Genomic DNA, 14,055 nt, shown 5'->3' with positions numbered 1-14,055 from the left:
TCGTCTCTATGCCTTGCCCCCTTGCTCCTGGTATGAAGGTTTTTACTTCCGTTATTTTCAGATTATATAAGTCCTTTTCCTCTCACTGATGAATGGGCTGGAAAAGGAGAGGCTGTTTATAGAAATCTGTCCCTAGTTTGGAATCCCAATAACTCATTATGCTCAAAAGTAGAGTTAAACATGGGTCATCATTATCTCCTTTCCACGAAGGGTGTGTGTGGGGGGAAGGAAGCAAGTTTCTTGAAATCAGTAAAACATGAACTTTTTTTTTTTTCAGGAATATCAAGGTGCTTTATCAGGACTTTCTAACAACACCCAAGAATGCAAATAGTGGGTTTAGTTATTCTCATTTTCCATTGGTGAAATTTAGGTAGGGTCACCACACATCTGTCACTGACCATTGGGAATGTGTCATTTTGTTGTGTCAGACCAAACCCCAACCTTTCTGCTAACAAGTAGAAAAGAGACTAGAGATGAATCAGAGTGAGATGTTCCCCTCAACAGGGGTGACACTGATGCTCAAAGGAGCAGCCCAGAAAGCACACTGCAGTGGCCCTCCTGGCTAGAAGGGGGTTTGCAGGCTTGCCTTTGGTACCCCTGCCGACATGCCCAGGCCCCTGACCATACCATCTCCTTGGTAATTTACTTGAAAATCCTATGTTGCAGTGAGAAAATGAGTGCAATTGATGTCACATTTCATCCAGAAGGTTATAACTTTTTTGAGCCACTTTCCTTTTTATTTTCAGGAGACAAACAGCCTTTCAAATTACCAGTTTCTGTTCCAGGATCTGGCCATTACAACTCTTATTGGTGTAACAAGTAAGATGTCTTTTAAATTTTCTTCTCAGAGATACTCCCCTCCACTTCCTTCCCTCTACCCTGCAGGGTTAGTCCACCATTGAGGGGTAGCAGCTGTAGCCGCAGTGATGAGTGACTTATTCCCAAAGGGGTATGGTATGCAGAGAGAGAAAGAGGAAATAGAATCTTCATTTTTAAGTGTTGAAAGTGTTAGCAAAGGAAAAGCTGGCTCGTTGTTTTGCTGTTTTCCACCAAATATAGAGCTTCTATAAATGGTCACTAAACCTTTAAAATGAAAAAAAGCACCTTGAAAACTGACTTCAGTGTGCTTTTAGGTATAGTTATGGTCCAAATGTGCCCAATTTATAGAAGTTAAATGGCTTTTATGTTTCCCATTTCCAATCCTAACCTCTCAGGATTTAGAACAGAGATTAAATGTAATCTTGCCATTATGCCACTCTCACCCATCACCTCCTAACTGATATATGAATTGTCTCCCCAGTTTCCCCGCTATGGGATTTTTCCCCAGCCTGACCACTATCCATCATGTTTACCATATTCTCTGCTTTTCTCTCTTATATATGAATGCCACCAGCTCCACTTGTACTTTAAATCCTACCTGCTCCTACCTCCTCAAGGATTTTGTTCCTGGAATGATCTTTTTCTCTATCACCAACTTTTCTCTGGTCCACTGGATCATTCCAATCAGCAGATAAATATAGTTTTGTATCGTCTTTCTTTAAAACCTCTTCTGTGACCCCAAATCTACCATTAGCTACTGTCCCCTTTATTCTCAAACTTCCCAAACAGTTGAGTAGACCCACTTTGTCCACTTGCCATCTCTAATTCTATTGTCATTTCATTTCAATCAGCCGGATTCTAACGTTCACGGACATGAATTTGGATTCTGGGCCTGTGCAGTTGTTTGGTGGAAGGCAGTGGTTTCCTGGCACATATGTAACAGCCAGCTCTCCAAAAAGTTGTAGATATGCATGTATATGCATACGCATAGAAGCTTATTATAAGCTTTACTAAAAAGGAAAATGTGTAGTGAGCAATTATCAAATAACATTAAAGTATACGTTACTCTTTCTTGCAATTTCCATTTAGCCAATGGATTCTCACAGAATGCTTTAACTGAGTTTCATTAGTCTTGTATCCATAGTCAATTATTGTCGCGATTGATGACTGAAATGGTTCTGATGTGAATGAATGTTTGTTGACGTTTTTCTTTACCTGAGTGAGCAAAACAACACAGGCTTATGCTGAAACTTTAATCATTCAACAGTCATGTGAGCAACTTATTTGCTAATTTGGATAATAGTTCTTGAAATCTGGAAGAATATTTCCTCAGTTAAAAAACAATTGTTCATGATGTAATGGCTACAGACGTGACACACGTTTAAGTTCAATCTCCATGTTTAACTTTAAGAACAGAGATAATGCTAAACTGTAGTAAAATCATTAGGACTGCATCGGTTCTGAGTATTCATTATCTTGGTTTGTTTTTTGCGGTACGCGGGCCTCCCACTGTTGTGGCCTCTCCTGTTTCGGCCTCTCCTGTTGCGGAGCACAGGCTCCGGACGCGCAGGCTCAGCGGCCATGGCTCACGGGCCCAGCCGCTCCGCGGCATGTAGGATCTTCCCGTACCGGGTCACGAACCCGCGTCCCCTGCATCGGCAGGCGGACTCTCAACCACTGCGCCACCAGGGAAGCCCCCATTATCTTTGTTTTTAAGATAATATTTATTTAATTGCAACTTTATATAGTATTCTTCTAATAATGGCTACATTTAATAATTGGCTTACGAACTTAGTGGCAATTGGCTCTTGTGAGCTCGTATGAGCCAGCTCCAGACACCGCTGGCTGGGAGGGTCCACATTACTGATACATTCAAAAATACCAGCATATACACACTACTGTATATAAAGTAGGAAAACAACAAAGACCTACTGTATAAAACAGAGAACTATACTAAATATCTTGTAATAATGTGTAACGGAAAAGAATCTGAAAAAGAATATATGTGTGTGTGTGTGTGTGTGTGTGTGTGTGTGTGTGTGTGTAACTGAATCACTTTGTTGTACTAACACAACATTGTAAATTAACTATACTTCGATACAAAAAAAAAGTACCAATCTTAGACTGCCTCTTCCACATGCCTCCTGGTCTTGCTTTCACACTGTTTCCACTATTTCATCTTATACCTTGTCGTCATAATCTTAACAGCTATCACGCCAACTTATGGTTTAAAAAACTTGCTCAAAAGCTTTGCTTTCAGAGAACATATGCAAGGAGAGTAAGTACTATGCACACTTCGGCTGTCTCTTCCCCAGCACTGCTCTTGTCAAGTCCACCAATGACTCCCTTGCGGTCAGCAGTACTGATCACTTCTCTTTCCTCACTGTACTTGGATCTCTCAACAGCACTCTTATCCTTCAAAAGGTTTCTTCTCTTGACTTTCATGATGCCGCACCCTGCTGAATTATCTATTGCCTTAATGAATACAGCTTCCTCATGTCTTTTGCTGGTCTCTGCTCCTTTACCTGTGCTCTAACTTTTAGAATGTTCCAAGGCTTGCTAGTTCTTAGGTTCTCTTGTCTTTTCAGTCTACACAATCTCCCGAAGTGATTTCAACCAATTCTATGGCTTTAATGTTATCTGTATGCTGATGAATCCCAAATTTATGTCTCTAGGCTTGATGTCTATCCTAAATTCTGGAAATGCAGCTGCTAAGCATCTAATCTTGGATATTTAACAGGATGGAGACTTAATGTGCCCAAACAGGATGCTTTATTCTATCAGATCTGATATTCAACAAAATTATTAAATATTTACTGAGTGTCTGGTTTGTTCTACTTACTGTAGTAGGCACTTGATATACGTCAGTGGAAAAAACCATAGAAATTCGTTTCCTCATGGAGCTTGTATTCTATTGAAATAGTACCACAATCTACCAAGTTGTTCACATCGAAGACCCGGAGTCATCCTTAATTCCCCTCTTTTCTTCACCTTTACATATAATATCTATCTATATATATATATATATACAATTCCTATTGGCTCTACCTCCGAAACACATCCTACATAGCTTCTCTCCATCCCTATTGTAGCCACTGTCACAAAGCCATGTCACCTCCCCTGTGGGTTACTGCGGTACCTTCGCAACTGACCTTGCTTCTGCTCTTGCTGACTTCTCCTCACCCCAATTTACCTTTCACACAGTAGTAAGACTGTTGTTTTTTAAATGTAAATTTTATCGTCATCCTTCCCATTTCCACTAAATCCAAAGTCTTACATGACTACTTCTCCAGCTTCACCTCTAACCATATTGCTACCCACTTACTTGTTCCAGGCACCCTGGTCTTTCTGTCTTGTGAGCATTGCCAAGCTTGTGGGTACCTCAGCACCTTTGTTTTTGCTATTTTCTTTGCCTAAAATACTCTCCCTGTAGATCTTCCTATGGTTCTAGTCAGAAAAATGTCACCACTTCAGAAAGGTCACTTTAAATAGTGACCAAACCAGTTATTCTCTATCACCACACGTTCTGCTTTATTTTTTTCACACTACTTTTCACAATCCGAAATTATGATATTTACCTAAGTTTTTATTTGTTTTTGCCTGCCTTCCCTCACTCAGTGTGTGTACTTCGTGAGAACAGCACCTTGTCTATCCTGATCACTGCTGTATTCCCAATACTTCTAACAGTGCCGGACATATCAAAGGAGCTCATTAAATATTTGTTAAATCTACTGTAAGAACATCCTTGGGCAGTCCTTACTGTTAACAGAGTAATCCTTTACATCAAGCCAGGTCTACCTCTGTGTCACTTTCACCCATCTCAGTCTTCAGTTCTGCCATTTGGGGTGGCAGAGAATAGTCTGATTTTTCTCTCCAGAATAGTTCTTCAGATATTTGAAAACAGCTCGCATTTCTTCTGTGATTATTCTCTTTCCCATAACAAGCATCTCCAGATTTTTCTCTATTTTTTAATGTAATTCATCGTGAAAAGAAGATGGAAAACATTGCAAGAGATAACAAAGAGAAAAACCACCTATATCCTCCTATATCCTGCTATCCAGAGCTAACAAATTAAAGCATTTTGATGTATTCCCTTCCAATTATACACACACACACGTATAGATAAAGAAATTTGAATTATGTTTTCTATATAATAGTTGTGCATCCTGGTTTGTTAACTTTATGACCACTTTTTTATGTGTACATATTTTCATTCTTTTTTATGGTGATAAATTATACATAACATAATATTTGCCATTTTCACCATTTTTAAGTGTACAATTCAGGAGCATTAATTACATTCACAACATTGTGCAACCATCACCACTGTCTATTTCTAATTTTTTTCATCACCCCAAACAGAAACTCTTTACCCATTAAGCAGTAACTCCCATTGCCCCTCCACCTAGCCTCTGATAACCGCTAAACTATTTTCTGTCTCTATGAATTTGCCAGTTCAAGATGTTTCCAATAAGTTGAACCATACAATGTTTGTCCCTTTATTTCTGGCATATCTTATTAGCATAATACTTTCATGATTCATCTATGTTGTAGCATGTGTCAGAACTTCATTCTTTTTATGGGTGAATAATATTCCATTATATATATACCACATTTTAATGTTGATGTGTTGAAACTCAACTGATTCTTATGTGTTGATCTTGTATCCTGCAACATAGCTGAATTCACTTATCAACTCTAGCAGTTTTCTTGAGGATTCTTTGGGATTTCCAATATTTGGTATCATGTCACTTGTGAATAGAGATAGTTTTACTTCTTTCCTCCAACTTGAATGACTTTTATTTCTTTTTCTTCTCTAATTGCTCTAGATAAAACTTCCAATGCAATGTTGAATAACAGTCGTGAAAGTAGGCATCCTTGTTTTGTTCCTGATTTTAGGAGGGAAAGCTTTCAATCTTTCACCCTTGAGTGTGATGTTAACTGTAGGTTTTTTATTACATAATATATAATTATGAGGGTTACATGTAATATGCTAAATGTGTAACAATCTAGTTTGAATAGGTACCTTAACTTTAGTAGCATATAAAAACTCTGCTACTTTACAGGTCTGTCTCCTCCTTTCATGCTATTGTTGTCAAATTACATCTTTATCCATTTTGTGCCCAATAACATACGTATATAATTTTTTTTTATGCATTTGTCTTTTAAATCATGTAGGAATAAAAAGCTGAGTTAAAAAACACAAATACAATAATATAGGATTTTATATTTGCCCAAATAATTACCATTACTGGGCAAAATGAGTACGTCAGTAAAGAGATAGAAATTATAAAAGAGGATTCTTTAAAAAGAATGTCTTTGGGCTTCATTTTAAAATTTCTAACTCTTTAATACTCTCCTTTTGTTCACATTATTTCCCTGATTTTCTTCAGTTCTTTGAGCATGTTAAAAACAGTTGTATTAAAGTCTTTGCCCAGTAAGTCCAACATCTGGGCTTCCTCAGAAATAATTTCTGTCAATTTATTTTATTCCATTAAATATTATAATGTTGTAACTCTGGAAATCAGATTCTTTCCCCTCCCCATGGCTTGATGTTTTTTGTTTTGCTGCTTTTTGAAGACTGTAGTAGTCCATTTATTTAGTGACTTTTCTAAACTATTTTTGCAAAGATTAGATCAGTTGTCATGTGTGGTCACTAAAATCTCTATTCCTTTAGCTTTTGTTCAGCTAGTGTTTTGACAGAGATATCCATGAGTTGAATTCCATGAGTTTAAAAACATGAACAAAGAAATACCTCTCCCAGTCTTTGCAGACCAGTTTTGTGCTGGGGCACATCAACACTTAACTAAGCTTGTGCTGAGTCTAGTGATTGTCCAGGGCTGAAAGCTTAGGGTCTTTCCTGGTCTTTTCTGAACATACATCTTTGGCAGGCACATGGCTTTCTATATTCCCCAACATGCACAGGTACTTCTGAATACCATATTTTCCAAATAAATGCTCCTTAACTTTTCTTTCTAGGCTTCAGGTTGTTATTTTATGTCTCAACTGTAATCTTTTGCTCCCCATGACTATGGGTAGCTTGTTAGCCTTACAGTGTTTTGAAGGAGTGTATGCTGCTTTTCCACCCTGACTAAGTTTTTTATTAGGCAAAACAGAGATGAACACCTTGCATCAGTTCTCCAGGTAGCTTCCAGACAGGTTAGAACAGACATACACAATAATTTGTGGATAAAGTTTGCTTTTCCCCTTTTGTAACCAGGGACAAGGACCCTCCGCTGGGAATGCAGACAACCATGTTCAAGATTGCCATTGAGCTAAGGAGGGAGGGGGGCAAGGGCAAGTAAAAATGCCACAAAGCTTTCTTCCCATTTTTAAGTTGTCTTTTTCTTGACTCAGCATTTGCTTGTTTGCTGTAAACTTTCGTCTGTTTTTCAGAGTTCTGACAAAGTTGCTTCTGACAGTTTCCTTTTGTTTTTCAATGTTTCTGTGGAGGGATGGGATGTTGGAGTTGCTAATCTGCCATTTGGTTGATGTCACTCCTCATTTTGTTATTAAATATTTGAAAACATTGCTTCTTAGTGACTGTATGTTGTTTCATTATAGAGATGTACCATAATTTATTGTAAATGATGCTGTGCTGAACATCTTCCTACATCTCTGATTTTTTAGCTTAGAATAAACTTCCAGAAATGGAATAGCTATGTCAAAGGTTATGAACATTTTTCAGTCTCTTCATATTTATTGCCAAACTGCCCTGCAGAAGGTAGTTTTGTGTTAATATACGTTTCCACAAGCAGTGTATGAGACTGCTCATTTCATCACTTCCTCATCTATAATGTAATAGTCTTTGCTTATTTAATAGGGGGGGAAAGGGCATCTTGTTGTTGTTCTGTCTTCTCTTTCAAGAATTCCTCATATGACTTGAGTTTGAATTCATTCATTGTTTTATTCCCTTACTTTGTGATGTATCAATATTTCAATTTGTCAATTTCCTCAGATATATGGGCCCAAGAAGTTACACCATTCTTCTGATGAAGAATACAAAATTTTCCTGCTCTCATATACATATAAAACTTGAATTTATTTTGTAGTGAATTTGAATGGTGCCTATCCCAAGCTGGTGCCTTTCAGACCTGCAGGACGGCTGATCTCCCCGCCTCTGCTGCTCTCTGTGATTCTCAACATTCTTCTCAGCCTGGCCATGCACATTGTGGGCTTCATTCTGGTTCAGAGGCAGCCTTGGTATTCCATGGGGATGCACAGGTATGATCACAGCCTTAGATTGTCACATTCTAATTTCTGTCAAACATCATCTGGCCCATATGTTGGGAGGCAGATGGGTCTTCATTCTACTAAAGCTTTGGCTTCCTTAAGGCCCTTGGCAGTTTTCCAGTGATCTCTTCTTTGTAGCACAGTTTGGTGGCATCATTCATTAGCACTTATCTTTGCTCATCTTGAATGATAGTGAACTCTGACCATCTTTTATATCTAGGGTGACCATGCATTATAGTTTGGCTAGGCAGCCCTATTTTAAGCCTGATATCCCAAAGGAATGATTACATTGTTCCCTTTCACATTCAAATCTGTGCCTGTTGGATGATGAATTGTATAGTCACACTACTTGTAAATGTTCAGAAATCTGAAGCAAATAGAGGGAAGTGTCATGACTTACTCATATCTTTTTCTCTCACATAGTCTTACTACATTATTCGTGCCCAAATTATTGAATAAATAACTTGTTGGATCTGTTATCTATCTATCTATTGATATCTATCTATCATCTATCTATCAATCATCTATCCATCTACCCAAAATATAGATCTATACATGCTGGTTTCTTTCTCCTTACTTTTCAGTATATTCTTTCCCAAAGTGTAGGCAATTATAGAAGCATTAAGGACATGTAGTTGTGTAGATACATATGCTTCGTAAGGACTTGTCGTCTCACTTCATTAGCTTCTTTGGTTTCCTTTTTAGTACCTGCACAGTGCAAAATGAGACCATCTCAAAGTTAACCATTTCTCCAACTGCTCCAGATAAGATCGGAAGTAATGGTGTCTTCACAAGTTTTGAGAACACTACTATATGGTTCTTGGGAACAATCAACTGTATCATTGTGGCTCTTGTCTTCTCTAAAGGAAAACCATTTAGGCAGCCCACATACACAAACTGTGAGTAGAACTGTACCATATCAGAGGTGAGAGGTCATCAGAGAGGAGAACAGATTCTCCTGGGTCACTCAAGGAGCAATTGCAGAGTTGACACTCATCTAGGGTCTTCTGACTTCCACTCCAGGGCTCTGTAAACACATGCAGCCTTATTTCCTGGTCCTTTGCTACCTCCCTCAAAGCTGTGTTAAATACTAGAGTTTCTTAATCCACCACTTCCTTTCCCTAGAAATTTGTCTCTAGGTATCTTTTCATGGGTTCACTCCAAATTGGGAAGACACGTTTAATTCTCTGCTTGTCAGTACTTGTCAGAATTCATCTCAGAGGAGGTGGGGAGAAGGGTCACAGCGCTCAGTTGGAAGTGTCTCCTGCCATGAATACAATGGTCGGGATGACACTGTGTGATTGGCAGTTCTGGGAGCGGGTCCAGCCTGGAGGAGCCTGACTATAGAAAGTTGTTGAGATTCTTGGCCAAAGTACCTCTCACCTCCTTACAGTCTGGGCTGAGGGTGGGGGTGAGTGTTAGGAGAAGTAGGTGACCTGTTTAGCTTTTGGGACATGTATTTGCATAGCATCACTACCCCTCTAATTGGGAAAATTTAGAAGCACAAGTTGAAGAATCAATATCCTCAGAAAAATCTGTTCGGAGAAAGTTATTTTGCTCTTCTTCTTGGGATGAGGAAGCAACCGAACGCTGACCTCCGCATGATTGCAATTCAAACATTTGTTTATTTACAGTCCTCCTTTTTCCCAGAAAAGGATTTGAGGCAGATGCTTTTTTGTTGTTGTTTTTTTGTTTTTTTTTTTTTGAGATGCGGGTGCCTCTCACTGCTGTGGCCTCTCCCACTGCGGAGCATAGGCTCCGGACGCACAGGCTCAGCGGCCATGGCTCACGGGCCCAGCCGCTCCGCGGCATGTGGGATTTTCCCGGACCGGGGCACGAACCCGTTTCCCCTGCATCGGCAGGTGGACTCTCAACTACTACGCCACCAGGGAAGCCCAGATGATTTTTTTTTTAACATCTTTATTGGAGTATAATTGCTTTACAACGGTGTGTTCGTTTCTGCTTTATAACAAAGTGAATCAGCTGTGCATATACATGTGAGGTGGATGATTTGCATTAAAGAGACTCAGATACTTGGATATCTCCAAGGCATTTATTGAAAACGTTATTTTGTCAGTGTTACCCTATATGTATGTCCCATTTTTATTAATTGAAACATATAACATGCATGTAAAATTTTCCACTTACCTCAAGGACATACATAGAAATCGTAGAGGTGAGACCCATTGCATAGAAGTGAGTACTTTTCATCTATTTTGCTGAGTTTAGTTGTAGAAATCAAGTAAATCTAATCAGTGTTAATCTAGAATATGTGTATCAGTGGATGTGATACTCTGGACTCAGATTTCTCTAAATGATAGCTTGTGTTCTTATTTCCTCAGATATATTTGTCCTTGTGCTGGTCATACAGCTGAGTGTGTGTCTATTCATTCTATTTGCCGATATTCCAGAATTATATAGGCGTCTGGATGTAAGTCTTATCTCTGGGATATGATGATATTTTATAGTTATATAACACCCCGGCTTCAAAAAGCAGGCCACAATTGCAATTGACATGGATTCTTGACACCTATTATTCTTTTGAGATGGTAGGGTTAAAATGAATGCTGAATTTATTCATAATTTTTATTTAAGCTGGTCGGGAAATAAAATTCTGTCTAGCCTTGGTTTCAAGTATTTCAAAAACATTGAACGTTTTTCCTTTAAAAGATCTCTGTAAGATTGGGAATTCTATTTATACATTTTCTCTTAAAGAGAATTTTCTCGTAAATGGTTTTGCTTTGAAGCTGTTTAAAACAGTTTTGCCTATAACACTTTTGGGGTTAATTCTCAAATCTGTATTTACATTTTTTTTAAAACTCTTTAAAAACTTGTTTTTCTGTATTACATACTTAATGTCTGCAAAACCTACGTTCAAAGATCCATATCTTACCTCAAGTACTCTCTTACAGTTTTGTAATTTTGAGACAACTGTGAAACTCTAGAAGAGACAGAAATTTTACATATTCAAGCAAGGGAAAATGTATATTTTGATTCCTCTAATCTATTCTTCTTTTGAATTAGAAGTTAATCATTAATAAAAGTCCTTTAGACCAATAAATAGGATACAGAAGAGATGATAAAAGGACCTGAGCTTTTAGTTCTTTGTAAAATTGCCTGTCTGCTTCTCCCTCTCAAAGATAAGTTTCATGAGGTCCAACATCCTATCTTATTCATTCTTGTATTACCAGTGCCTGGCATAGTGAATGGCACATAATGGCAATGACTGACTGACTGACCATTGCAGATCAGGTTCCTAAATGTAGACAAGCATTTGGAGTACATAGTGCATTCCAAACCAGCAACACCGTCACAAACCCATGGTGACATTTGACATATAAACTAATATCTACATTCAGCTTTTCATTTTTATAATTGTATTACTGTGGTTGACGGTATAATTGTATTCATGAATTAGATTAGGTACTCATGGAGATAAATAGTCCTTGCCTACTAGCCTTCTAAATGAGTTAAAATTCCTTAATCCTGCCGAAGTTAAGGTTAAAACATGTTGGATTTAGTTACACTCTTAAGTTAGTGAAGACTGTTTCAGAGAGGCTGGGACCTCTTGTAACAAAATAAGGAATGTATTTGGTTTGGAGGGAACCTGTGCAGAGTCATTGCCAGCATGACTTCAAAAGATTCTGCAAAGGATTATTGCTCACCTTAAAAATAATTATTTTTCTTATTACATAAAATTATGGGTGCATTTTAAAAAATGTAACTATGCAGGTAAGGAAAATTATAACATTATTAACTATAGCCTTCCATCTTTAAAATTCATATATTATAAATGTGTGTTTGATTTATGAAGTTTATTTTATTTTAAATGGAATCATGCTGCTTTGTAACCTAATTATTGCTCATTTTTTAAAAATTCATATTTTTTTTAAATAGAGAAAACATTCCCATGGTTTAAAATTCAAAAGTTTAGAGAAGTTATGTGGTGAAAGCCTCCCTCCCATCCTTGTTCCCCGACTACCAGTTCCTCTCTCTGGAGACAACTGATAACACCAGTTTATTTTACATACTTTCAGATATGTATTATACACGTGTACATATACATTTCTTATATGTATATTCTACCATGTTTACACAAATAGTAACAAACTGTTACATTTGTCCAAGTCTTCTGAGATGGAGATATCCAGGTGAGGTGAGATGTGTAAGAAAGTTATTGGAAGAATTACCTGTGAAGGAAAAAAAAAAAAATATTAGGAAGCCAGTGGAGGTGGGGAGGATGCCACACTATGATGTGGGTCTGACCCCTGCGAAGGACAGAGGGAAGGAACGTGAGCTGGATGAGTTGAGTTTCAGACTGCAGTGAGATTCCAAGAAAGTCAAGCCAAAGTTGCCCATCAGAGGTGTCTAGTGTCTCACAAGAATGAGTGTGGTTAGAAGCCTGCATGTACACTGTGAACAGCATGAAGTTTTTGCAGCATAATTAGTCTTCAGACTGACTTTGCTTTTTCATCTCCCACCAGCTGCTCTGCACTCCAGTCCTGTGGAGGGTCTACATTGTCGTTATGCTCGGCTCCAATTTCATTGTGTCCCTTGTCGTGGAGGTAAGTGGCCTCAGGCTGCTGATTGCTAGTTGGGGTGGCGGAGGCATTCTCTGGGAGTCTGAAAAAGGAACAGCTTTAGCTGACAAGGCTCAACAGTGCAAGGGTCTCCCTTCCTTGGCAACATGAGCAATGATGCTTCCCTCTGATGAATTCCAAACAAGGTATTCATTTGCCTATCTGTAAAGTGGGGCTGGGGAGGATGGGAGAAGGTCCTATCCATTTTTAAATTTCACAAATAGAGACCCAAATCAATTCATTCAAATTTCTTCAAAAGAAACTGATATATGAGTCACATACTGTAAGATTTACCTTTTTAAAGTGTACGATTCAGTGGCTTTTAATATGTTCAGTGAGTTGTGCAACCTCCAACACTGTCTAATTCTAGAACATTCTCATCACCCTGAAAGAAATCCCACGCCCATTAGCAGTCACTCCTTATTTCCCCTTCTTCTTCCTTCACCTCCTGGCAACCACTAAACTACCTTCTGTCTCTATGGATTTGCCTATTCTGGACATTTCATATAAAGGGGATCATACAGTATGTAGCCTTTTGTGTCTGGCTTCTTTCACTGAACAACTTCTATCATTTTTACTTTACAGATGGGAAATGAGATTCAGAGTGAGCTTTTCCCAGCTTTTATTCTTTATGCTCCGTTTCCCCAGGAAAATGAGCTTGCGTTCCCCCTTTGCCTTGCTACGTGCTTTACTCTCTCCTCCTTCAGTGCTGTTAGACACAATCCCCATTTCTTAAAGCCCACTCTTGGAGGGGGCGCCCCAGAAAAGGCATCCATTCTGTAGGAGGGATGAGCTTTAAGACTCCATCTGTCCCCATTCCTGCTTTCACTTACAAACCCAGACTGGTTCCAGTGAGGGGGGATTCGTGGTGGGCTGGCGCACCTGGGGCCTGACGGCCCTGCAGTATTTTGTATGCAGGAGCTCCGGAGCCTTCATTGCTAAACAGGGTAAAGGCTGCACAGGAGCTGGTGGCAGGACAGGACATAGAATTAGGATAAGGAGCATCTATCTCTTTGCTAAACTAGGACTTCTCAAACTTGAGTGGGCATCAGAATTCCCTGGAGCGCTTGTTAACACACAGATTGTCCGGCACTGCCCCAGCATTTCTGATTTGGTAGGTCTGAAGTAGATACAAGCTTTTGTTTCGAATAAGTTGCCCGGTAATTCTGACGCAGCTGACTCAGGAATCACACTGAGGAGTCCTGTGCTAAACCATATGGTCCCCAAAGCCACCGAATTAATAGAAGAGCATTGCCATGAGAGTCGTCTTATGGAGTTGCAGAAAGATGGTCCTTGTCCTTTAAGGGATAATCTTATGTGTATATCATATTCCTGTCCATGATCGTGTTATTTCTTCTGTCTAGTACGTCTTTCCCCATTTCTGCATATTGAAATAACATTCCGTCTTCTGTGGCACAGCTAG

The 14,055-nt window shown here is 38.9% G+C and overlaps 1 protein-coding gene across 1 annotated transcript in view; it reads left to right on the top strand.

Moving 5' to 3' along the window:
* Positions 1-14,055, top strand: part of ATP13A4 (ATPase 13A4) — a 60,703-nt gene that overhangs the window by 43,370 nt on the left and 3,278 nt on the right. The window contains exons 19-23 of the mRNA XM_024752117.1: positions 747-819; positions 7,872-8,043; positions 8,758-8,951; positions 10,395-10,483; positions 12,537-12,617. Of these exons, the coding sequence (XP_024607885.1) occupies positions 747-819; positions 7,872-8,043; positions 8,758-8,951; positions 10,395-10,483; positions 12,537-12,617 (609 nt within the window). The remainder of the gene's footprint in view (positions 1-746; positions 820-7,871; positions 8,044-8,757; positions 8,952-10,394; positions 10,484-12,536; positions 12,618-14,055) is intronic.

The sequence above is a fragment of the Neophocaena asiaeorientalis genome, unplaced genomic scaffold, assembly GCF_003031525.2.
Source record: "Neophocaena asiaeorientalis asiaeorientalis breed wild unplaced genomic scaffold, Neophocaena_asiaeorientalis_V1.1 scaffold293, whole genome shotgun sequence".
NCBI lineage: Eukaryota > Metazoa > Chordata > Mammalia > Artiodactyla > Phocoenidae > Neophocaena > Neophocaena asiaeorientalis.
This window is presented reverse-complemented; position numbering and strand designations above follow the sequence as displayed.